Source organism: Lonchura striata, chromosome 16 (genome assembly GCF_050655825.1).
Source record: "Lonchura striata isolate lonStrDom1 chromosome 16, ASM5065582v1, whole genome shotgun sequence".
Lineage (NCBI taxonomy): Eukaryota > Metazoa > Chordata > Aves > Passeriformes > Estrildidae > Lonchura > Lonchura striata.
Window position 1 is genome coordinate 5,784,524 of NC_140718.1, and position 24,898 is coordinate 5,809,421.

The following is a 24,898-nucleotide window of genomic DNA, read 5'->3' on the forward strand; positions in this document are numbered from 1 at the left end:
TTTTTTTTTTTTTTTCCTTTTTTATTTATTTTTTTTTGGTGTTTTCCGGAGTTTTTTTTGTCCAAAAAAGCCCCAAAAGGGGGAGGGGGAGGGGTCAGTGCGGGGGTGGGGGAGGGGCGGCGGCGGTGGGGGAGGGGTCGGCGAGGCTCGAGCGACCTGGGGGGGGAGGGGCGGTCAGGGGGGGAGGGGCGGATGCGACCCCACCCCGGGACCCCAAAAAAACCCAAAATTTCCAACTGGGACCCCAAAAAAACCCAAAATTTCACCCCAGGACCCCCCAAAAAACCCAAAATTTCATCCAGGATCCCCCAAAATTTCCCCAAAATTTCCAACTAGGACCCCCCAAAATTTCATCCCGAGACCCCCCAAAAAACCCCAAAATTTCACCCCGGGACCCCCCCAAAATTTCACCCCCTGACCCCCCAAAAAACCCCAAAATTTAACCTCGAGACCCCCCAAAAAACCCAAAATTTCCAACTGGGACCCCCCAAAAAACCCCAAAATTTCACCCCGGGACCCCCCCAAAATTTCACCCCCTGACCTCCCAAAAAACCCAAAATTCCACCCCGAGACCTCCCAAAAAAACCCAAAATTTCACCCCAGGACCCCCCAAAAAACCCCAAAATTTCACCCTGAGACCCCCCAAAATTTCCCCAAAATTTCCAACTGGGACCCCCCCAAAATTTCATCCCGAGACCCCCCAAAAAACCCAAAATTCCACCCCGGGACCCCCCAAAAAACCCCAAAATTTAACCTCGAGACCCCCCAAAAAACCCCAAAATTTCCAACTGGGACCCCAAAAAAACCCAAAATTTCACCCCAGGACCCCCAAAAAACCCCAAAATTTCATCCAGGGACCCCCAAAAAAACCCCAAAATATCCAACTGGGACCCCACCCAAAAAACCCCAAAATTTCACCCCGGGACCCCCCAAATCCCCCCAAAATCCCGATTTAACCCCAATTTAACCCCTTAAATCCCAATTTAACCCCAATTTAACCCCAGTTTAACCCTTTAAATCCCAAGTTAACATTAATTTAACCCTTTCAATCCCAATTTAACCCCCCAAAATCCCAATTTAACCCCAGTTTAACCCTTTAAACCCCAATTTAACCCCCCAAAATCCCGATTTAACCCCCCAAAATCCCAATTTAACCCCAGTTTAACCCTTTAAATCCCGATTTAACTCCTTAAATCCCAATTTAACCCCGATTTAACCCTTTCCTCACCGCAGAGCCGCTGGGAGGCCACCACGTAGCTGAGCAGGGTGACGTCCCCGAGACCCCAAATCCCCCCAAAAACCCCCAAAATCCCGATTTAACCCCAATTTAACCCCGGTTTAACCCTTTAAACCCCAATTTAACCCCTTAAACCCCAATTTAACCCCAGTTTAACCCTTTAAATCCCAATTTAACCCCTTAAACCCCAATTTAACCCCCCAAAATCCCAATGTAACCCCAATTTAACCCCAGTTTAACCCTTTAAACCCCAATTTAACCCCCTTAAACCCCAATTTAACCCCCCTAAATCCCAATTTAACCCCCCAAAATCCCAATTTAACCCCGATTTAACCCCGGTTTAACCCTTTAAACCCCAATTTAACCCCTTAAATCCCAGTTTAACCCCGATTTAACCCTTTAAACCCCAATTTAACCCCTTAAATCCCAATTTAACCCCAGTTTAACCCTTTAAATCCCAATTTAACCCCGATTTAACCCCGATTTAACCCCGATTTAACCCCTTCCTCACCGCAGAGCCGCTGGGAGGCCACCACGTAGCTGAGCAGGGTGACGTCCCCGAGACCCCAAAAACCCCCAAAATCCCAATTTAACCCAATTTAACCTTTTAAATCCCAATTTAACCCCCCAAAACCCCAATGTAACCCCAGTTTAACCCTTTAAACCCCAATTTAACCCCAGTTTAAACCCCAATTTAACCATTTAAACCCCAATCTAACCCCTTAAATCCCAGTTTAAACCCCAATTTAACCCCTTAAATCCCAATTTAACCCCGATTTAACCCCTTCCTCACCGCAGAGCCGCTGGGAGGCCACCACGTAGCTGAGCAGGGTGACGTCCCCGGCGCCCCCCGACTCCAGGGGGATGGGGTGCACCCGGAAGTGCTCCAGCATGTCGAAGATGCTCTGGAACCAGAGGTGCTGCACGCGGCACTGCGCCGCCTCGTTCAGCGACAGCCGCAGGTGCTGCGGGGTGGAAACAGCCCAAAATCAGCCAAAATATCCCCAAAAATATCCCCAAATTGCCCTGAATATATCCCCCAAATATCCCAGAAATATCCCCAAAAACAGCCCCAAAATATCCCCAAAAATATCCCCCAAATATCCCCAAAGTGTCCCAAAAATATCCCCAAAAACAGCCCCAAAATATCCCCAAAAATTGTCCCAAAACCAGCCCAAAATTAGCCCAAAAAATCCCCAAAAATACCCCCAAATCGCCCTGAAAATATCCCCCAAATATCCCAGAAATATCCCCCAAAACAGCCCCAAAATATCCCGAAAGTGTCCCAAAAATATCCCCAAAACCAGCCCCAAATTATCCCAAAATAGCCTCGAAAACATCCCCAAAATATCCCCAAAAATATCCCTAAAATATCCCGAAAGTATCCCAAAGATATCCCCAAAATAGTCCCGAAAACAGCCCAAAAATATCCCCAAATATCCCCAAAAATATCCCTAAAGTATCCCAAAAATATCCCCAAAAACAGCCCCAAATTATCCCAAAAAATCCCCAAAAATATCCCCGAAATATTCCAAAAATTGTCCCAAAACCAGCCCCAAAATATCCCCAATTATCCCCAAAAACGGCGGGTGCTGCACGCGGCACTGCGCCGCCTCGTTCAGCAACAGCCGCAGGTGCTGCGGGGTGGAAAACAGCCCAAAATCAGCCCAAAATTATCCCAAAATCACCCTGAAAATATCCCCCAAATATCCCAGAAATATCCCCAAAAACAGCCCCAAATTATCCCGAAAAATCCCCAAAAATACCCAAAAATCACCCAGAAAATATCCCCCAAATATCCCAGAAATATCCCCAAAAACAGCCCCAAAATATCCCGAAAAATCCCCGAAAATACCCCCAAATCGCCCTGAAAATATCCCCCAAATATCCCAGAAATATCCCCAAAAACAGCCCAAAAATATCCCAAAAAGTCCCCAAAAATACCCAAAAATCACCCCGAAAATATCCCCCAAATATCCCAGAAATATCCCCCAAAACAGCCCCAAAATATCCCCAAAAATACCCCCAAATCACCCTGAAAATATCCCCCAAATATCCCCAAAGTGTCCCAAAAATATCCCCAAAATATCCCCAAAACCAGCCCCAAAATATCCCCAAATCGCCCAGAAAATATCCCCCAAATATCCCAAAAATATCCCCAAGAACAGCCCCAAAATATCCCAAAAAATCCCCAAAAAGTCCCCAAAAATACCCAAAAATCACCCCGAAAATATCCCCCAAATATCCCCAAAATATCCCCAAAACCAGCCCCAAAATATCCCAAAAAATCCCCAAAAATATCCCCAAAGTGTCCCAAAAATATCCCCAAATATCCCCAAAAATATCCCAAAAAATTGTCCCAAAACCAGCCCAAAAAATCCCCAAAATGTCCCCAAAAATATCCCCAAAACCAGCCCCAAAAATATCCCAAATTATCCCCAAAAATATCCTCAAAAATAGCCCCAAAATATCCCCAAATATCCCCAAAAATATCCCCAAAAATTATCCCCAAACCCGCCCAAAATATCCCCAAAAATAGTCCCAAAACAGCCCCAAAATATCCCAAAACGTCCCCAAAAACAGCCCCAAAAATTGTCCCAAAATCTGCCAAAATCAGCCCAAAAATATCCCCAAAATATCCCCAAAATATCCCCAAAAAATCCCCAAAAATATCCCAAAATATCCCCAAAAATGCCCCAAAATTCCCTCTAAAATCCCCATTTTTGGGTGTAAAATCCCCATTTTTTGGGCTAGAACGCTCCGGTTTTTTGCCCCCAACTCCGTTTTTTCCCAAATTTTCCATTTTTCACCCCAAACCTGACCTTGGCCTTGCCCAGCACGTTGAAGGTGAGCACCAAGTCCCAAAATTCCCTCTAAAATCCCCATTTTTTTGTGTAAAATCCCCATTTTTTGGGCTAGAACGCTCCGGTTTTTTGCCCCAAATTCCGTTTTTTCCCAAATTTTCCATTTTTCACCCCAAACCTGACCTTGGCCTTGCCCAGCACGTTGAAGGTGAGCACGAAGTGCCAAAATTCCCTCTAAAATCCCCATTTTTGGCTGTAAAATCCCCATTTTTTGGGCTAGAACACTCCGGTTTTTTGCCCCCAACTCCGTTTTTTCCCAAATTTTCAGTTTTTCACCCCAAACCTGACCTTGGCCTTGCCCAGCACGTTGAAGGTGAGCACCAAGTCCCAAAATTCCCTCTAAAATCCCCATTTTTTTGTGTAAAATCCCCATTTTTTGGGCTAGAACGCTCCGGTTTTTTGCCCCAAACTCCATTTTTTCCCAATTTTCCCGTTTTTCACCCCAAACCTGACCTTGGCCTTGCCCAGCACGTTGAAGGTGAGCACCAAGTCCCAAAATTCCCTCTAAAATCCCCATTTTTGGCTGTAAAATCCCCATTTTTTGGGCTAGAACGCTCCGGTTTTTTGCCCCAAATTCCGTTTTTTCCCAAATTTCCCATTTTTCACCCCAAACCTGACCTTGGCCTTGCCCAGCACGTTGAAGGTGAGCACCAAGTCCCAAAATTCCCTCTAAAATCCCCATTTTTTGTGTAAAATCCCCATTTTTTGGGCTAGAACGCTCCGGTTTTTTGCCCCAAATTCCGTTTTTTCCCAATTTTTCAGTTTTTCACCCCAAACCTGACCTTGGCCTTGCCCAGCACGTTGAAGGTGAGCACCAAGTCCCAAAATTCCCTCTAAAATCCCCATTTTTGGCTGTAAAATCCCCATTTTTTGGGCTAGAACGCTCCGGTTTTTTGCCCCAAACTCCATTTTTTCCCAAATTTTCAGTTTTTCACCCCAAACCTGACCTTGGCCTTGCCCAGCACGTTGAAGGTGAGCACGAAGTGCCAAAATTCCCTCTAAAATCCCCATTTTTTTGGTGTAAAATCCCCATTTTTTGGGCTAGAACGCTCCGGTTTTTTGCCCCCAACTCCGTTTTTTCCCAAATTTTCCATTTTTCACCCCAAAGCTGACCTTGGCCTTGCCCAGCACGTTGAAGGTGAGCACGAAGTGCCAAAATTCCCTCTAAAATCCCCATTTTTTTGTGTAAAATCCCCATTTTTTGGGCTAGAACGCTCCGGTTTTTTGCCCCAAATTCCATTTTTTCCCAATTTTCCCATTTTTCACCCCAAAGCTGACCTTGGCCTTGCCCAGCACGTTGAAGGTGAGCACGAAGTGCCAAAATTCCCTCTAAAATCCCCATTTTTTTGTGTAAAATCCCCATTTTTTGGGCTAGAACGCTCCGGTTTTTTGCCCCAAATTCCATTTTTTCCCAAATTTTCCATTTTTCACCCCAAACCTGACCTTGGCCTTGCCCAGCACGTTGAAGGTGAGCACCAAGTGCCAAAATTCCCTCTAAAATCCCCATTTTTGGCTGTAAAATCCCCATTTTTTGGGCTAGAACGCTCCGGTTTTTTGCCCCCAGCCCCGTTTTTTCCCGATTTTTCAGTTTTTCACCCCAAAGCTGACCTTGGCCTTGCCCAGCACGTTGAAGGTGAGCACCAAGTCCCAAAATTCCCTCTAAAATCCCCATTTTTGGCTGTAAAATCCCCATTTTTTGGGCTAGAACGCTCCGGTTTTTTGCCCCAAATTCCGTTTTTTCCCAAATTTTCCATTTTTCACCCCAAACCTGACCTTGGCCTTGCCCAGCACGTTGAAGGTGAGCACCAAGTCCCAAAATTCCCTCTAAAATCCCCATTTTTGGCTGTAAAATCCCCATTTTTTGGGCTAGAACGCTCCGGTTTTTTGCCCCCAGCCCCGTTTTTTCCCGATTTTTCATTTTTTCACCCCAAAGCTGACCTTGGCCTTGCCCAGCACGTTGAAGGTGAGCACGAAGTCGCCCCTCCGGGTCTCGCTCTGCCGCACCAGGAAGGCGCCGTGGCCGCCCCGCCCCCCCTGCAGCACCAGCTGCGCGGCGCGCATGCGCGGCAGCGTCCCGTGGAACCAGGGCCACGCCCCCAGCGCGCCGGCCACGCCCCCCGACCAGGCCACGCCCCCTGGCGCCGAGGCCACGCCCCCTGGGTCAGAGGCCACGCTCACTGGAACGGAGGCCACGCCCCCCGGGGCTGAGGCCACGCCCATTGGGGCCGAGGCCACGCCCATTGGGCCCGAGGCCACGCCCCCCGGGTCCGGCGGGGGCGGGGGGGGGCCTGGGGAGAGAGAGGGGGAGGGGAATTGGGGTGAGAAAGGGGGAAATTGGGAAAATCGGGGGGAAAAAGGGGATTTTGGGGGGAAAAAGGGGGAAATTGGGGAAAATCGGGGGGAAAAGGGGAATTTGGGGGGAAAAGGGGGAAATTGGGGAAAATCGGGGGGGTTTGGGGGGAATTTGGGGGAAAATGGGGATTTTGGGGTGAAAAATGGGGATTTTGGGGAAATTGGGGGGAAAAATGGGGATTTTGGGGAAATTGGGGGGATTTGGGGGAAATTGGGGGAGAATTGAGGTGAGAAAGGGGGAAATTGGGAAAATCGGGGAGAAAAAGGGGGAATTGGGGGGAAAAATGGGGATTTTGGGGGGAAAAGGGGGATTTTGGGGAAAATTGGGGGGATTTGGGGGGAATTGGGGGGAAAAAGGGGGAAATTGGGGGGATTTGGGGGGAAAAATGGGGATTCTGGGGAGAATTGGTGTGAGAAAGGGGGAAATTGGGAAAATTGGGGGGGATTTGGGAGAAATTGGGGGAAAATAGGGGGATTTTGGGGGGATTTGGGGAAAATTGGGGGGAAAAAGGGGGATTTTGGGGAAATCGGGGGGAAAAATGGGGATTTCGGGGAGAATTGGGGTGAGAAAGGGGGAAATTGGGAAAATCGGGGGGATTTGGGGAAATTTTGGGGAAATTTGGGGAATTCGGGGAAGTTTGGGGAAATTTGGGGCAATTTGGGGATTTTGGGGGGATTTGGGGGGATTTGGGGAAATTTGGGGGAATTGAGGGAAATTTGGGGGGATTTGGGAAAATTTGGGGCAATTTGGGGGGATTTGAGGAAATTTGGGGAAATTTGGGGGAAATTTGGGGAAATTTGGGGGGATTTGGGGGAAATTTGGGGAAGTTTGGGGGATTTTGGGGAGATTTGGGGAAATTCGGGGGGATTTGGGGGATTTTGGGGAATTCGGGGAAGTTTGGGGGATTTTGGTATTTTTTGGGGGGATTTTGGGGAATTTGGGGATTTTTTTGGGGATTTGGGGGGGATTTGGGGAAGTTTAGGGGAAATTTGGGGAGTTTTGGGGGGATTTGGGGAATTTGGGGAAGTTTGGGGAAAATTTGGTGGATTTTGGGGAATTCGGGGTAAGTTTGGGGGATTTGGGGATTTTTTGGGGGGAATTTGGGGGATTTTGGGAGGATTTGGGGGATTTTGGGGAATTCAGGGGAAATCTGGGGATTTTTGGGGAAGTTTGGGAGCTTTTTGGGATTTTTGGGATTTTTTTGGGGGGAATTTGGGGGAATTTCAGATTTTTTGGGGGGATTTGGGGAGGATCGGGGTCTATTGGAGGGAATGTGGGGTTTGGGGGAATTTTGGGGGATTTTGGTTTTTTTTCAGTGTTTTTGGCCCAATTTCGGGTGGTTTTGCAGCAATTTTGGGAGTTTTTGGGCTATTTCAGGGTTTTTGGGCAATTTTGGGTTTTTTTGGGGGGATTTTGGGCTGATTTTGGGGGTTTTGGGGATTTTTTGGGCGATTTTGGAGTTCTGGGGGTGATTTTGGGGTGATTTTGGGGGATTTTGGGGTTTTTACCTGGTCCCAGCAGCTCGGCGCTCTCCGAGTCCGAGGCGGCGTCGACGTCGTCCCTGCGGGGGAAAAAAGGGAAAAATCGGGAAAAAAATCGGGAAAAATGGGAAAAAACAGGAGAAAAGGGGAAAAAGGGGGAAAAATGGGGAAAATGGGGGGAAAATGGGGGAAATTGGGAGAAAATGGGGGAAATTGGGGAAAATTGGGAGAAAAGGGGAGAAAATGGGAAAAATTGGGGGAAAACACGGGGAAAATGGGAAAAAATGGGAGAAAATGGGGAAAATTGGGAGAAAAGGGGAGAAAATGGGAAAAATTGGGGGAAAACACGGGGAAAATGGGAAAAAATGGGAGAAAATAGTGAAGAGAGGGGAAAACAGGAAAAAATTCCAGGAAAAATGGGAAAATGTGGGGAAAAGGGGAGAAAATGGGGAAAATTGGGGGAGAAAATGGGGAAAATTGGGGAAAACTGGGGAAAAACGGGGAAAAAAGGGAAAAAAAGGGGGAAAAAGGGTAGAAAATGGGAGAAATGGGGAAAAAAAGAAAAACTGGAAAAAAGGGAAGGAATGGGAAAACAAGGCAGGAAAAAAGGGGGAAATGAGGAGGAAAAAAGTAAAAAAATTTAGGAAAAAAAGGGAAAAAGGTGGAAAAAAAATTAAAATGGGGGGAAAAGTGAAAAAAAAGAGAAAAAAAAGGAAAAAAAAGGGAAAAAAAAGGAAAAAAAAGAAAAAAAAAGGAAAAAAAAGGAGAATCGAAGGGGAAAATTGGAAAATAAAGGGGAAAAGGGGGGAGGGGTTTCGAGGGGTGGGGGAGGGGTTTCGAGGGGTGGGGGAGGGGTTTTAAGGGGTGGGGGAGGGGCTCACGGGGGGCTCGGGCGCGGCTCCGGCAGCAGCTCCAGCCCCGAGGCCGCCTGGGGAGGGGGAAAAGGGGTCAGGGAGCCCCAAAAATCCCCAAAAAACACCCAAAAAGCAGCCCCAAAAACCACCCGAATACTCAAAAAAAAAACCAGCCCAAAAAAACCCCAAAAAACAGCCCAAAAACCCCAAAAAACAGCCCAAAAACCCCAAAAAAACAGCCCGAAAACCCCAAAAAACAGCCCGAAAACCCCAAAAAACAGCCCAAAATACCCAAGAAACAGCCCAAAAATCCCCCAAAACCAGCCCAAAAAACCCCAAGAAACAGTCCAAAAATCCCCCAAAACCAGCCCCAAAAAACACCCAAATACTCAAAAAAAAAACCAGCCCGAAAAAACCCCAAAAATCCAGCCCAAAACCCCCTAAAAACAGCCCAAAAAACCCCAAGAAACAGCCCAAAAAACCCCAAAACCAGCCCAGAAAAACCACCCAAATACTCAAAAAAAACCAGCCCAAAAAAATCCATAAAACAGCCCAAAAAACCCCAAAACCAGCCCAAAAAACCACCCAAATACTCAAAAAATCCAGCCCAAAAAAACCCAATAATCCAGCCCAAAAACCCCTAAAAACAGCCAAAAAAACCCCCAAAACCAGCCCAAAACCCCAAAAATCCAGCCCAAAAACCCCCCTAAAAACGGCCCAAAAAAACCCCCAAATACTAAAAAAAAACCATCCCAAAAAAACCCCAAAAAAGTCCAAAAAAACCCCAAAATCCAGCCCAAAAAACCCCAAAAAACAGCCCAAAAAACCCCCAAAACCAGCCCAAAAAAACCCCCAAATACTCAAAAAAAACCAGCCCAAAAAAACCCAAAATCTGAGTTTTTCCCCCCAATTTTCCCTAAAATCTGCATTTTTTCCCCCCAACTTTTCCCAGAATCCGCATTTTCCCACCCAATTTTCCCAAAATCCGCATTTTCCCCCCAATTTCCCCAAAATCCACATTTCCCCCCCCAGTTTTCTCAATTTTCCCAAAATCCCGTTTTTCCCAAAATCTGCGTTTTCCCCCCAAATTTTCCCTAAAATCCGCATTTTTTTCCCCCCAATTTCCCCAAAATCCCCATTTTTTCCCCAATTTCCCCAAAATCCGCATTTTTTCCCCCAATTTCCCCAAAATTAGCATTTTCCCCAAAATCCACATTTTCCCCCCATTTTTCCCAAAATTCGCATTTTTTCCCCAATTTTCTCATTTTTCCCAAAATCTGCATTTTTCCCCCCAATTTTCTCAATTTCCCCAAAATCCGCATTTTTTTCCCAAAATCCCCATTTTCCCCCCCAATTTTCCCAAAATCCGCCTTTTTCGCCCCAAACCCACCTGGGGGGGAGGGGCGCGCCCCGGGGGCTCCTTTTGGGGCGAATTCCGGCGATTTTGGGTCAAATCCCGAAGGGTTTGGGGCGAGTCCCGCGGGTTCGGCTCCGAGTCCGGGGGGGAATTTTGGGGCGAATTTTGGGGATTTTGGGGCGGATTTTGGGGCGGATTTTGGGGGTTTTGGGGCTGCGGGAGGTTTTGGGGCGAATTCCGGCGTTTTTGGGTCTCCCCGGGACGCCACTGGAGCATCCCGCGGACGCTGCGCCCCACGGAGCGCAGCGAGAAGCGGCGGCGCGGCCGCGCTTTTGGGGCAAAATCCGACGATTTTGGGGCAAAATCTGATGATTTCGGGGCAAAATCCGACGATTTCGGGGCCGCCGCTTTTGGGGCAAAATCCGACGATTTCGGGGCCGCCGCTCTTGGGGCAAAATCCGACGATTTTGGGGCAAAATCCGACGATTTCAGGGCCGATTTTGGGGCAAAATCCGACGATTTTGGGGCCGTTGCTTTTGGGGCAAAATCCGACGATTTTGGGACAAAATCCGCCAATTTCGGGGCAAAATCCGACGATTTTGGGGCCGCCGCTTTTGGGGCAAAATCCGACGATTTTGGGGCAAAATCTGACGATTTTGGGGCCGCCGCTTTTGGGGCAAAATCTGCCGCTTTTGGGGCAAAATCCACCAATTTCGGGGCCGCCGCTTTTGGGGCAAAATCCGACGATTTTGGGGCAAAATCCGCCGATTTTGGTGCCGCCGCTTTTGGGGCAAAATCCGACGATTTCGGGGCTAATTTTGTGGCAAAATCCGCCGATTTCGGGGCTGATTTTGGGGCAAAATCTGACGATTTCGGGGCTGATTTTGGGGCGTTCTGGGGTGGGGCCGGGCTGGGGGCGGCGCTCGGAGATTTTGGGGTGAATTCCGGCGATTTTGGGGCGATTTCCGCCGGTTTTGGGCCGTTTTCAGCCCATTTTGGGGCGATTTCTGCCCATTTCGGGTCAGCCTCGACCGATTTTGGGTCAATTTCTGCCGATTTTGGGCACATTTTGGTCCATTTTGGATCGATTTCCGACAATTTTGGGCCGATTTCAGCCAAATTTCTGCCAATTTCCGCCGATTTTGGGCCGATTTCCGCCAATTTTGGGCAAATCGCTGTTTTTGGGCCGATTTCTGCAATCTCATCCCATTTTGGGCCAATTCCAGCCAATTTTGGGCCATTTTCAGTCAACTTTGGTCCGATTGCTGCCGATTTCGGGCCAATTTCAGCAATTTTTGGGCAAATTGCCGATTTCGGGCCGATTTCAGTGAATCTTGGGCCAATTTCAGTGAATTTTGGGCAAATCACTGATTTTGAGCCGATTTCTGCTGATTTTGGGCTGATTTCAGTGGATTTCGGGCCAATTTCAGTGAACTTTGGGCAAATTGCCGATTTTGGGCTGACTTCTGCCGATTTTGGGCCAATTTCTGTCGATTTTGGGCAAATTGCTCTTTTCGTGCTGCTCTCCACCGATTTTGGGCCGATTCCAGCCGATTTTGGGCAAATTGCTGTTTTCATGCCGATCTCTGCTGATTTCAGGACGATTTCTGCCGATTTTGGGCCGATTTCAGTGAATTTCGGGCCAATTTCAGTGAATTTTGGGCTGCCTTCAGTGAATTTTGGGCCGATTCCAGCCGATTTCGGGCTGATTTCAGTGAATTTTGGGCCAATTTCAGTGAATTTCATGCCGATCTCCGCTGATTTTGTGCCGATTTCAGTGAATATTGGGCCGATTTTTGCCGATTTCGTGCCGATCTCCGCCGATTTCGTGCCGATTTCAGTGAATTTTGTGCCGATTCCAGCTGATTTCGTGCCGATTTCAGTGAATTTTGGGCTGATTTCTGATTTTGTGCTGATTCCAGCCGATTTTGTGCTGATTTCTGCCGATTTCGTGCCGATTCCAGCCGATTTCGTGCCGATTTCAGTGAATTTCGTGCCGATCTCCACCGATTTCGTGCCAATTTCAGTGAATTTTGGGCCGATTTCTGCCGATTTCGTGCCGATTTCAGTGAATTTCGTGCCGATCTCCGCCGATTTCGTGCCAATTCCAGCCGATTTCGTGCCGATTCCAGTGAATTTCGTGCCGATCTCCACCGATTTCATGCCGATCTCCGCCGATTTCGTGCCGATTCCAGCCGATTTTGGGCCGATTTCAGTGAATTTTGGGCTGATTTCACTGAACTTTGGGCCGATTCCAGCCGCTTCGCCGCCGCCGCTTTCCGGGGCGAGTCGCGGCGATTGCGGCGCCGCCGCCCGCGCCACCTCGGCGCGGAAATGTTCCAGAAAGTTCCGTGCGAAGCGGCGCGCCAGCGCGGCCGCCCCGCGGGGCCCGGCCAGCTCCGGCCGCGCCGCCGCCAGCGCTCGGTAGCGGCGCGCGAAGTCGCGGGCGGCGGCGCCGGCCTGGCCCCGGCAGAACTCGCGCCAGCCCGGCGGGGCGCCGGCTTCGGGGGGATGCGGGGGGGTCTGGGGGAAATTTGGGGGGGTTTGGGTAAAATTTGGGGGGGTTTCGGCAAAATTTGGGGGGGTTTGGGCGAAATTTGGGGGGATTTGGGTGAAATTTGGGGAGTTTTGGGTGAAATTTGGGGAGTTTTGGGTGAAATTTGGGGGGATTTCGGCAAAATCCGGGGAGTTTTGGGTGAAATTTGGGGAGTTTTGGGTGAAATTTGGGGGGATTTGGGCGAAATCCGGGGAGTTTTGGGCAAAATTTGGGGGGTTTTGGGGAAAATTTGGGGGGGTTTGGGTGAAATTTGGGGGGATTTTGGCAAAATCTGGGGGAGTTTGGGGGAAATTTGGGGGGGTTTGGGCAAAATTTGGGGGGATTTCAGTAAAATCTGGGGAGTTTTGGGTGAAATCTGGGGGGATTTGGGTGAAATTTGGGGGGATTTCAGCAAAATTTGGGGAATTTTGGGTAAAATTTGGGGGGTCCTGGGGGAGGTTTGGGGGCGTTTTGACAAAATCTGGGGGGTCCTGGGGGGGATTTGAGGGGGTTTGGGCAAAATTTGGGGAGTTTTGGGTGAAATTTGGGGAGTTTTGGGGGAGATTTGGGGGAATTCTGGCAAAATTTGGGGGGATTTTGGCAAAATCTGGGGAATTATCAGGGAAATTCGATGGATTTTGGGGGGGATTTGAGAGACTTTGGGGGAAATTTTGGAGATTTTTAGGATTTTGGGGGAAAATCGGGGGGATTTCAGCAAAATTCGGGGAGTTTTTGGGGAAATTTGGGGGGATTCTGATAAAATTCTGGGGGGTTTTGGTAAAATTTGGGGGATTTTCGGGGAAATTTGAGGCGATTTGGGGGAATTTTGGGGGGTTTAGGGGGAAATTTGGGGGAATTTCAGCCAAATTTGGGAAGTTTGGGGTGAAATTTGGGGGGTTTTGGGAGCTGGGGGGGTTTTGGGGGGAATTCCCGGGATTTTGGGGGGAATTCCCGGGATTTTGGGGGGAATTCCCGGGATTTTGGGGGGAATTCCCGGGATTTTGGGGGGTCTGGGGGGCCTCGGGCCCGGAGCCCCCCCCCGAGGGGCCGCTCATGGCGCTGGGGGGGGGCGCTGGGAAATTGGGGAAAAAAATGGGAAAAATGGGAAAAAAATGGGGAAAAAAGGGAAAAAAAATGGGAAAAAAATGGGTAAAATGAGAAAAAAAGACAAAAGAAGAAAATAAAGGGAAAAAATGGGGGGAAAAGAAAAAAAAAAAGGAAATAAAAACAGAAAAGGGAAAAAAAGGGGAAAATGGGAAAAAATGGGAAAAAAGAAAAAAGATAAAAAGAGAAAAAAACGGGAAAATTGGTCAAAGTGAGGGAGAGGCTCCGGAAATGAGAAAAATTCCCCAAAATTCACCCAAATCCAAACGTGACCCCACAAACCCCCCCCCAAAAATCCCCCCAAAATCACCCCAAAACCCCCGAAATTCTCCCCAAAAGTCAAGCCAAAAATCCCCCAAATTTCCCCAATTCCCCCCAAAAATCCCTAAAATTTCCCCAAACTGCCCCAAAACCTCCGCGGGACCCCTCGGTCTCCCCTCCCCCCCCCCAAATTCCCCCAAATTCCCCAAAATCCCCAAATTCCCCCCAAAATCCCCCCCAGAATTTGCCCAAAATCCCCGAAATTGGCCCCAAAGCCGCCGGGCCCGGCCCCGCCGCTCACCATGGCGGCGCCGCCTCCCGCGGCCGCTGCTCGCCGGGCCCGGGGCCTTCCTCCCTCCCTTCCTCCTCCTCCTCCTCCTCCTCCTCCTCTTCTTCTTCTTCCTCCTCCTCCTCTCCCCTTCCCGCCGCCACTTCCGGCCGCCGCCGCCTCCACTTCCGGCTGCTTTCACCTCCACTTCCGGCTGCTTTCACCTCCTCTTCCGGCTGCTTTCACCTCTACTTCCGGCTGCGTTCACCTCCTCTTCCGGCCGCCGCCGCCGCCTCCACTTCCGGCTGCTTTCACCTCTACTTCCGGCTGCTTTCACCTCCACTTCCGGCTGCTTTCACCTCCACTTCCGGCTGCTTTCACCTCCACTTCCGGCCGCTTTCACCTCCTCTTCCGGCCCCGCGCTTGGCGCCCCCTGGCGGCGGGAGCCCCGCGCATGCGCGGTTCCTCGGCCGCCCCGGGACTATTTCGCGCGGCGGATTTTGGGTCCAAACTTCGCGATTTCGGGTCCAAACGTCGCGATTTCGGCTCCGGGCTCGGATCCCGAGGGGAAAGCGGCGCTGGGGAAGCGGCCGGGGGAGGTTTGGGGCGGCGCGGCGGGCTCGGAGCGCGCTGAAGGCGGCGGCGGAAGGATCCGAGCTCGGCGCGGCCGCCGCGGATCCCTCCGCCCCTCAGGAACCGCCGGGCTCGGCCCCAAAACCGCCGGGATTCGCCCCAAAAGCCCCGGGCCGACCCCCCCCTCCCCCCCCGGCCATGCTGAAGCCGCTGCCGCCGCCCCTCCCCCAGCCCGGCCCGGCCTCGGCCCCTCCCCCCGGCGGGGCTGGGGGGGGGAGGGGGGCGGCAGGTGAGGGGAGGGGGTTGGGGGGTTTGGGGGGTTTGGGGGGTTTGGGGGGATTTGGGGGGATTTGGGGGGATTTGGGGGGATTTTGGGGATTGGGGGGGTTTGGGGGATTTTGGGGGGATTTGGGGAGAATTTGGGGGATTTGAGGAGAATTTGGGGGGATTTGGGGAGTTTGGGGGGGTTTGGGGGGATTTTGGGGGATTTGGGGAGAATTTGGGGGATTTGAGGAGAATTTGGGGGGATTTGGGGAGTTTGGGGGGGTTTGGGGGGGTTTAAAGAGAATTTGGGGGATTTGGGGGGATTTGGGGAGAATTTGGGGGGATTTGGGGAGTTTGGGGCGATTTGGGGAGTTTGGGGGGGTTTCGGGAATTTGAGGAGAATTTGGGGGGGTTTGGGGGATTTGGGGGGATTTTGGGGGAGTTTGGGGGGTTTGGGGAGTTTGGGGGGATTTGGGGGATTTTGGGGGATTTGAGGAGAATTTGGGGGGTTTTGGGGAGAATTTGGGGGGATTTGGGGAGTTTGAGGAAAATTTGGGGGCTTTGAGGAGATTTTGGGGGGAGTTTGGGGGATTTGGTGAGTTTGGGGGGGGTTTGAGGGGTTTGAGGAGAATTTGGGGGGATTTGGGGGATTTGAGGAGAATTTGGGGGCTTTGAGGGATTTTGGGGGGATTTGGGGGGGATTTGAGGGTTTTGGGGGGAGTTGAGGGATTTTGGGAGGAATTTGAGGGATTTTGGAGGGGTTTGAGGGGATTTTGGGGGGATTTAAGGGAGTAACGGGGGAATTGAGGGGTGTGGGAGGTTTTGGGGGGACTTGAGGAGAATTTGGAGGGATTTGGGGAGTTTGGGGGAGGTTTTGAGGGGGTTTGGGGGCTTTGGGGGGATTTAAGGAGAATTTGGGGGATTTGAGGGTGTGGGGGGGATTTGGGGTGAAATTTGAGGAGTTTTGAGGGGTTTGGGTGGATTTGAGGGGGTTTTGGGGGAATTTTGGGCGATTTAGGGAGAATTTGGGGGATTTGAGGGATTTTGGGGGTGTTTGAGGGGATTTGAGGGGGAGTTGAGGGATTTTGGGGGGAATTTGAGGGATTTTGGGGGATTTAAAGAGAATTTGGGGGATTTGAGGGGTGTGGCGGGGGATTTAGGGTGAAATTTGAGGGGTTTGGGCAGATTTGAGGGGGTTTTGGGGGGAATTTGAGGAGTTTTGGGGGGCTTGATGGGGTTTGGGGGAAATTCGGGGGGATTTTGCGAGAATTTAGGAAATTTTGGGGAGATTTGAGGGGTTTTGGGCAGATTTCGGGGGGGTTCTGGGAAAAATCTGAGGGTCTTAATGGAATTTTGGGGAAATTGAATGGGTTTGAGGGGATTTGAGGGATTTTGGGAGGATTTGAGGGGATCTAAGGAGAATTTGGGGGGATTTTGGAGAATTCTGAGGGAATTTGGGGGAATTTGAGGCGTTTTGGGGAAATTTTGGGGTTCATTAAAGGGATTGGGGGGGTCTTTGGGTTAATTAATGCGTTTCTGCATTAAATTAATGAGATTCTGGGAGGTTTTGGGGGTTTGGGGTCAATTAAAGGGACTTTGGGGTTAATTTAAGGGGTTTTGGGGCTCCTGGCCCACCCCAAATTTGGGATTCCCTCCTTTTAATTCCCCCTCGCTCAATTCTCTGCAGGTCCCTCCCAGCGGGAAAATCCCTGGTAAGAAACACACAAAAAACCCCAAAAACTCCCCAAAAAAACCTCCACAACCCCCCACAAAAAACCCCCAAAAACTCCCAAAAAAACCCTCCAAACCCCCCCAAAAAAACCCCAAAAAAACCCCAAAAAAACCCTCCAAACCCCCCCAAAAAAAACCCAAAAAAACTCTCCAAACCCCCCCAAAAAAACCCTGAAAAAAACCCAAACACTCCCAAAAACCCCTCAAAAAAATCTCACCCAAAAACCTCCAAAATCCCCCCCTAAAAATGTCCAAAAATCTGTGAAAAAAAATCTTCAAAAACTCCCAAAAAATCACCCAAAAAATCTCAAATAAAAATCTCTAAAAATCCATCAAAATGTTCCCCAAAATCCCCCCAAAAATTCCCAAAAAAACCCCTCAAAATCCTCCCCAAAAAAACCCCAAAATCCCACCCAAAAAACCCAAATCCTCCCAAAAAAAGCCCCAGAAACCTCCAAATTCTCCCCAAAATAAACCCCAGAAAAACCCCCAAATCTCGAAAAAGCCCTAAAAAAAAATCCAAAAATTCCTGAAAATTTTCCCCAAAAAACCTGAAAATTCCCTTTAAAAAAAACCCCAAAAACCCCCAAAATGCCCAAAAAACCCAAAAATGCCCAAAAAGCCCCAAAATGCCCCAAATCCTGCAGGTGTTCGAGGGCGTCTACGGCAACTCCCGGATGCTGCACGTGCTGACGGCCGGCGTGGTGAGCGAAATTTGGGAATTTTGGGGAATTTTGGGGAATTTTGGGGATTTTGGGGATTTTTGGGGGATTTTATAGGGATTTGGGGGGGGTCTGGGGGAGATAAACGGAGAATTTTGGGATTTTGGGGAGATTTCGGGGGATTTGGGGATTTTGAGGAAATTTGAGGGAACTTTAGGTGATTTTGGGGGGATTTTAGGGGGAATTTGGGGGGGTTTTGGGGACTTCAGGGGGATTTTTGGGATTTTGGGGAATTTGGGGGGATTTTGGTGATTTTAGTGGGAATTTTGGGGGTTTCAGGGGGATTTTGGGGAGTTTGAGGCATTTTAGGGGGATTTTTGGGGGATTTTTGGGATTTTGGGGAATTTGGGGGGATTTTGGTGATTTTAGGGGGAATTTTGGGGGTTTCAGGGGGATTTGGGGGAGTTTGAGGCATTTTAGGGGGATTTTGGGGGATTTTTGGGATTTTGGGGAATTTGGGGGGATTTTGGTGATTTTAGGGGGAATTTTGGGGGTTTTAGGGGGATTTTGGGGAATTTGGGGGGATTTTGGTGATTTTAGGGGGAATTTCGGGGGTTTTAGGGGGATTTTTTGGGATTTTGAGGGATTTTTGGGGGATTTTGGGGGATTTTTGGGAATTTTGAGGGATTTGGTGATTTTGAGGAAATTTGAGGGAATTTCAGGTGATTTTGGGGGAATTTGGGGGATATTGGGGGCCCTGAGGTCACTCTGGTCACTCAGTGGTCACTCACTGGTAATTCATTGGTCACTCACTGGTCAGTCTCTGGTCATTCAGTGGTCACTCATTGGTCACTCAGTGGTCACTCAGTGGTCACTCAGTGGTCACTCAGTGGTCACTCTGGTCACTCAGTGGTCACTCTGGTCACTCAGTGGTCACTCAGTGGTCACTCTGGTCACTCAGTGGTCACTCTGGTCACTCAGTGGTCACTCAGTGGTCACTCTCTGGTCACTCTCTGGTCACTCAGTGGTCAGTGGTCACTCAGTGGTCACTCAGGGTCACTCAGTGGTCACTCAGTGGTCACTCAGTGGTCACTCATTGGTCACTCTGGTCACTCTCTGGTCACTCAGTGGTCACTCATTGGTCACTCAGTGGTCACTCTGGTCACTCTCTGGTCACTCAGGAGTGGTCAGTGGTCACTCAGTGGTCACTCAGTGGTCACTCTCTGGTCACTCAGTGGTCAGTGGTCACTCTGGTCACTCTCTGGTCACTCTCTGGTCACTCTGGTCACTCATTGGTCACTCAGTGGTCAGTGGTCACTCAGTGGTCAGTCATTGGTCACTCAGTGGTCACTCTCTGGTCACTCAGTGGTCAGTGGTCACTCATTGGTCACTCTGGTCACTCTGGTCACTCTCTGGTCACTCAGTGGTCACTCAGTGGTCACTCTCTGGTCACTCTCTGGTCACTCAGTGGTCAGTGGTCACTCTGGTCACTCTGGTCACTCTCTGGTCACTCTGGTCACTCAGTGGTCACTCTGGTCACTCAGTGGTCACTCAGTGGTCACTCAGGGTCACTCAGTGGTCACTCTCTGGTCACTCATTGGTCACTCTCTGGTCACTCTGGTCACTCTGGTCACTCAGTGGTCACTCTCTGGTCACTCTGGTCACTCAGTGGTCACTGGTCACTCAGTGGTCACTCAGTGGTCACTCATTGGTCACTCTGGTCACTCAGTGGTCACTCATTGGTCACTCTGGTCACTCAGTGGTCACTCAGTGGTCAGTGGTCAGTGGTCAGTGGTCACTCTGGTCACTCAGTGCTCACTCTGGTCACTCAGTGGTCACTCAGTGGTCACTCATTGGTCACTCAGTGGTCACTCTGGTCACTCAGTGGTCACTCAGTGGTCACTCTCTGGTCACTCTCTGGTCACTCAGTGGTCACTCATTGGTCACTCAGTGGTCACTCAGTGGTCACTCATTGGTCACTCTGGTCACTCATTGGTCACTCATTGGTCAGTGGTCACTCAGTGGTCAGTGGTCACTCATTGGTCACTCTCTGGTCACTCAGTGGTCACTCTGGTCACTCTGGTCACTCTCTGGTCACTCTGGTCACTCATTGGTCACTCTCTGGTCACTCAGGGCTCCACGGCCGAGGTTCGCGTCCGCAGCGGCCGAACCTTCGAGGGAATTTTCCGCACGCTCAGCGCCAAGGTGGGCCTAATTAACCCTAATTAACCCTAATTAACGCTAATTAACGCTAATTAACACCATGTAATTCATGCTAATTAGCCCTTGGTGACGCTTTTCCCAGATTTCCTCGATTTCAGCCCATTTTTACCATTTTTAAGCTGTTTTTTACCACTTTTAAGCCATTTTTTACCGTTTCTCTCAGTTCTGGCCCAGTTTTGCCCTTTCCCAGCTCTTTTCCCCTTTTTCCCCATTTTTTCCTCACTTTCCCCTTTTTTCCCTTTTTTCCTCATTTTTGTCCCATTTTCTCACCCTTTTTTCCCATTTTTCCTCATTTCCATCCCATTTTTCACCTTTTCTTACTTTTCCCCCATTTTTTCCCATTTTTCTCACTTTTATCACGTTCTTTACCATTTTCTCACAATTTTCTTATCTTTTTTGCCATTTTCATTACTTCTATCCCATTTTTAACATTTTTCTCACATTTTTCCCCCTTTTCCCCAATTTTTACCCTTTTCTCACAATTTTTTCCCCTTTTCCCCATTTTCTCACCCTTTTCTCACCCATTTTTCCCATTTTTCACCCTTTTCTCACATTTTTTCTCACTTCCCCCATTTTCTTCCCCTTTTCTCACCATTTTTCCCTTTTTCCCCATTTTTTACCCTTTTCTCACCATTTTTTTCCATTTTTCTCCCTTTTCTCACCTTTTTTCCCAGTTTCCCCCATTTTTCACCATTTTCTCACCTTTTTTCCCCTTTTCCACCATTTTTTCCCCTTTTCTCACCCTTTTCTCCATTTTTCACCCTTTTCTCACCATTTTTTTCCCATTTTCCCCATTTTTCACCCTTTTCTCACCTTTTTTCCCCATTTTCCCCATTTTTCACCCTTTTCTCTCCTTTTTCACCCTTTTCTCACCTTTTTTCCCCATTCCCCTCCTTTTTACCCCATTTTTTCCCATCCCCACCCTATTTTTAACCATTTCCTCCCCACCTCTCACCTTTTTTTCCCATTTTCCCCCATTTTTCACCCATTTCTCACCATTTTTTCCCATTTTCCCCATTTTTTACCCTTTTCTCACCATTTTTCCTGTTTCCCCCCATTTCTTTACCATTTTCTCACCCATTTTCCCCATTTTTCACCCTTTTCTCACCATTTTATCCCATTTTCCCCATTTTTCACCCTTTTCTCACCTTTTTCCCCATTCCCCTCCTTTTTTCCCCATTTTATACCCTTTTCTCAACCTTTTGTCCCATTTTTTCCTCTTTTCTCACCATTTTTCCCCATTTCCTGCCATCCCCACCCTATTTTTAACCATTTCCTCCCCACCTCTCACCCTTTTTTCCCATTTTCCCCCATTTTTCACCCATTTCTCACCATTTTTTCCCATTTTCCCCATTTTTTACCCTTTTCTCACCATTTTTCCTGTTTTTCCCCCATTTTTTTACCATTTTCTCACCCATTTTTCCCATTTTTTCCCCTTTTCTCACCATTTTCCCCCATTTTTCACCCTTTTCTCACCATTTTTCCCCATTTTCCCCATTTTTCACCCTTTTCTCACCATTTTATCCCATTTTTCCCCATTTTTCACCCTTTTCTCACCTTTTTCACCCTTTTGTCCCATTTTTTCCTCTTTTCTCACCATTTTTCCCCATTTCCTCCCATCCCCACCCTATTTTTAACCATTTCCTCCCCACCTCTCTCCGATTTTTACCGTTTTTTACCGTTTTTTACTGTTTTTTACCGCTTTTTACCGGTTTTTTACCATTTTCCCCCTTTTTCCCCCCAGTTCGAGCTCGCCCTTGACGCCGTCCACCGACGCCCCGCCCCTTGCGCAGGCCACGCCCCCTCCCCTGGCCACGCCCCCTCATTTGAATACTCCCCTTGCATTGGCCACACCCCCTCCTCTGGCCACGCCCCTTGCGCTGACCACGCCCCCTCATTTGAATACGCGCAGTGCGCAGGTCACGCCCCCTCATTTGAATACTCCGCTAGCATTGGCCACGCCCCTTGCGCTGACCACGCCCCTTGCGCTGACCACGCGCATTGCATTGGCCACGCCCCCTGCGTTGGCCACGCCCCCTCCTCTGACCACGCCTCCTCATTGGACCACGCCCCTTCCATTGGCCACGCCCCCTCCTCTGACCACGCCCCCTCCACTGTGTCAGCCCCATGCGCTGGCCACACCCCCTCCTCAGGCCACGCCCCCTCCTCAGGCCCCGCCCCCAGCCCAGGCCCCGCCCCCCTCGCTGACCACGCCCCCTCCGGCCCCGCCCCTCCCCCCGCGCCCCTCCCCCCGCGGCGCGAGGACATCGTGGACACGATGGTGTTCCGGCCGCTGGACATCGTGGTGCTGACCTTCCGGGACCTGGACCTGGCCTTCGCCTCCCGCGGTCAGTTTGGGGCCAATTCCGGCGATTTTGGGTCACTGGGTCCCGAAATTCCCCATTTTGGGTGAAATCCCCCATTTTGGGTGAAATCCCCCCGGTTTTGGGTCACTTTGGGCTGTTTTGGGGATGGTTCCGGCCGCTGGACATCGTGGTGCTGACCTTCCGGGACCTGGACCTGGCCTTCGCCTCCCGCGGTCAGTTTGGGGCCAATTCCGGCGATTTTGGGTCACTGGGGGCTGAAATTCCCCATTTTGGGTGAAATCCCCCCGGTTTTGGGTGAAATCCCCCCGGTTTTGGGTCATTTTGGGCCGTTTTGGGGATGGTTCCGGCCGCTGGACATCGTGGTGCTGACCTTCCGGGACCTGGACCTGGCCTTCGCCTCCCGCGGTCAGTTTGGGGCGAATTCCCGTGATTTTGGGTCCCGAAATTCCCCATTTTGGGTGAAATCCCCCATTTTGGGTGAAATCCCCCATTTTGGGTGAAAATCCCCATTTTGGGTGAAATTCCCATTTTGGGTGAAATCCCCCATTTTGGGTGAAATCCCCCATTTTGTGTGAAATCCCCCATTTTGGGTGAAATCCCCATTTTGGGTCCGGTTTTGGTTTTCTCCAAATTCTCGGGATTTTGGGGCTGTTCCTGCTGAATTTCAGGGATTTTGGGGCAAATCCTGCTGAATTTTGGGGCTTTTTTCTCTGAATTTTGGAGCAATTCTTGCTGAATTTTGGGCTTTTTCCTCTGAAATTTTGGGGCATTTCCCAATGAATTTTGGGGTTTTTTTTCCAAATAATTTTGTGGAATTTTTCTCTGAATTTTGGGGCTTTTTCCTCTGAAATTTTGGGTGTTTTTCTCTGGAATTTTGGGGCATTTCTATTTCTCACTAAATTTTGGGGCGTTTTTCAATTAATTTTCTGGATTTTTTCTCTGAATTTTGGGTTGTTTCTCGCTAAATTTTGGGTCGTTTTCCTCTGAATTTTGCGGAGTTTTTCACTGAATTTTGGGCAATTTTCGCTGAATTTTGGGTCATTTTTCTCTGAATTTTGGGTCGTTTTCCTCTGAATTTTGGGTAGTTTTTCTCTGAATTTTGGGCAATTTTCGCTGAATTTTGGGGCGTTTTCCACTGAATTTTGGGGCGTTTTTCTCTGAATTTTTGGGTCGTTTTCCACTGAGTTTTGGGTCGTTTCTCGCTGAATTTTGGGCAATTTCCACTGAATTTTGGGGCTTTTTTCACTCAATTTTGGGGGCTTTTTCAAATAATTTTGTGGAATTTTTCTCTGAATTTTGTGGAGTTTTTCACTGAATTTTGGGCAATTTTCGCTGAATTTTGGGGTGTTTCCCACTGAATTTTGGGCAATTTTTGCTGAATTTTGGGTCGTTTTCCTCTGAATTTTGGGTCGTTTCCCACTGAATTTTGGGGCGTTTCTCACTGAATTTTGGGTCGTTTTCCTCTGAATTTTGGGCAATTTTTGCTGAATTTTGGGTCGTTTTCCTCTGAATTTTGGGTCATTTCTCACTGAATTTTGGGGCGTTTCCCACTGAATTTTGGGGCGTTTCTCGCTGAATTTTGGGTCGTTTTCCACTGAATTTTGGGTCGTTTCCCGCTGAATTTTGGGTCGTTTTTCTCTGAATTTTGGGTCGTTTTCCACTGAATTTTGGGTCATTTTTCTCTGAATTTTGGGTCGTTTTTCTCTGAATTTTGGGTCGTTTCCCGCTGAATTTTGGGTCGTTTTTCTCTGAATTTTGGGTCGTTTCCCACTGAATTTTGGGTCGTTTTTCTCTGAATTTTGGGTCGTTTTTCTCTGAATTTTGGGTCGTTTCCCGCTGAATTTTGGGTCGTTTCCCACTGAATTTTGGGTCATTTTTCTCTGAATTTTGGGTCGTTTTCCACTGAATTTTGGGGCTTTTCCCGCTGAATTTTGGGCAATTTTCGCTGAATTTTGGGTCGTTTTCCACTGAATTTTTGGGGCGTTTCCCGCTGAATTTTGGGTCGTTTCCCGCTGAATTCGGGGCTCTCGGGCGGTGCCGCCCCCGGAGCCCCCGGATTTCCCAAAATCCCGGGATTTCGCCCCGTTCCAGACAAGTTCACGGACGCGGGGATCGCCGGGCGCCGGAACGGGGAGCGCCGGGAGAAGGTTCTGGAACGTTGGGACGGCGGCGAGGGCAGCGACGACTACGAGCTGGACGCCGACCTGGTACCCAAAAAGATCCAAAATAACCCCAAAATATCCAAAATTGCAACAAAATCACCCCAAAATATCCAAAATCACCCCAAATCACCCCAAATCGCCCCAAAATCACCCAAAAATATCCAAAATCACCCCAAAATCACCCTAAAATATCCAAAATCACCCCAAATTACCCCAAAATCACCCCAAAATATCCAAAATCACCCCAAAATCACCCCAAATTACCCCAAAATCACCCCAAAATATCCAAAATCACCCCAAAATCACCCCAAAATATCCAAAATCACCCCAAATTACCCCAAAATCGCCCCAAAATCACCCCAAAATATCCAAAATCACCCCAAATTACCCCAAAATCACCCCAAAATATCCAAAATCACCCCAAAATAACCCCAAAATATCCAAAATCACCCCAAATTACCCCAAAATCGCCTCAAAATCACCCCAAAATATCCAAAATCACCCCAAATCACCCCAAATACACCCGAAATCACCCGAAATTACCCTAAAATAGCCAAAATCACCCGAAATTACCCCAAAATCACCCCAAAAAATCCAAAATCACCCAAAATCACCCCAAATACACCCAAAATTACCCTGAA

The 24,898-nt window shown here is 49.1% G+C and overlaps 2 protein-coding genes across 4 annotated transcripts in view; one reads left to right on the forward strand and one right to left on the reverse strand.

Moving 5' to 3' along the window:
• On the reverse strand, nt 1–14,799 carry LOC146765953 (uncharacterized). 3 transcript variants are annotated; one of them, XM_085593639.1, is made up of 7 exons: nt 14,349–14,569; nt 10,180–13,754; nt 8,817–8,863; nt 7,963–8,015; nt 6,040–6,389; nt 2,031–2,202; nt 1–156 (listed from the first exon to the last, which is right to left on the reverse strand). In XM_085593639.1, exons 2-7 carry the CDS (start codon nt 13,735–13,737, stop codon nt 95–97), a joined length of 4,242 nt encoding a protein of 1,413 aa, XP_085449765.1. In that variant the 5' UTR covers nt 13,738–13,754; nt 14,349–14,569; the 3' UTR covers nt 1–94. The 3 variants fall into 3 exon arrangements, with proteins under 3 accessions (XP_085449765.1, XP_085449766.1, XP_085449767.1); XM_085593640.1 differs by lacking the exons at nt 1–156; nt 2,031–2,202 and adding an exon at nt 2,445–2,874 and having other exon boundaries at nt 14,349–14,799; XM_085593641.1 differs by lacking the exons at nt 1–156; nt 2,031–2,202; nt 8,817–8,863 and having other exon boundaries at nt 6,124–6,389; nt 14,349–14,799.
• The window catches only part of LOC146765954 (uncharacterized), an 18,084-nt gene continuing 7,948 nt past the window's right edge, over nt 14,763–24,898 (forward strand). The window contains exons 1-6 of the mRNA XM_085593512.1: nt 14,763–15,177; nt 16,840–16,864; nt 17,531–17,587; nt 19,679–19,750; nt 21,513–22,116; nt 24,187–24,302. Coding sequence (XP_085449638.1) covers nt 17,561–17,587; nt 19,679–19,750; nt 21,513–22,116; nt 24,187–24,302 — 819 coding nt within the window. The 5' untranslated portion in view covers nt 14,763–15,177; nt 16,840–16,864; nt 17,531–17,560. The remainder of the gene's footprint in view (nt 15,178–16,839; nt 16,865–17,530; nt 17,588–19,678; nt 19,751–21,512; nt 22,117–24,186; nt 24,303–24,898) is intronic.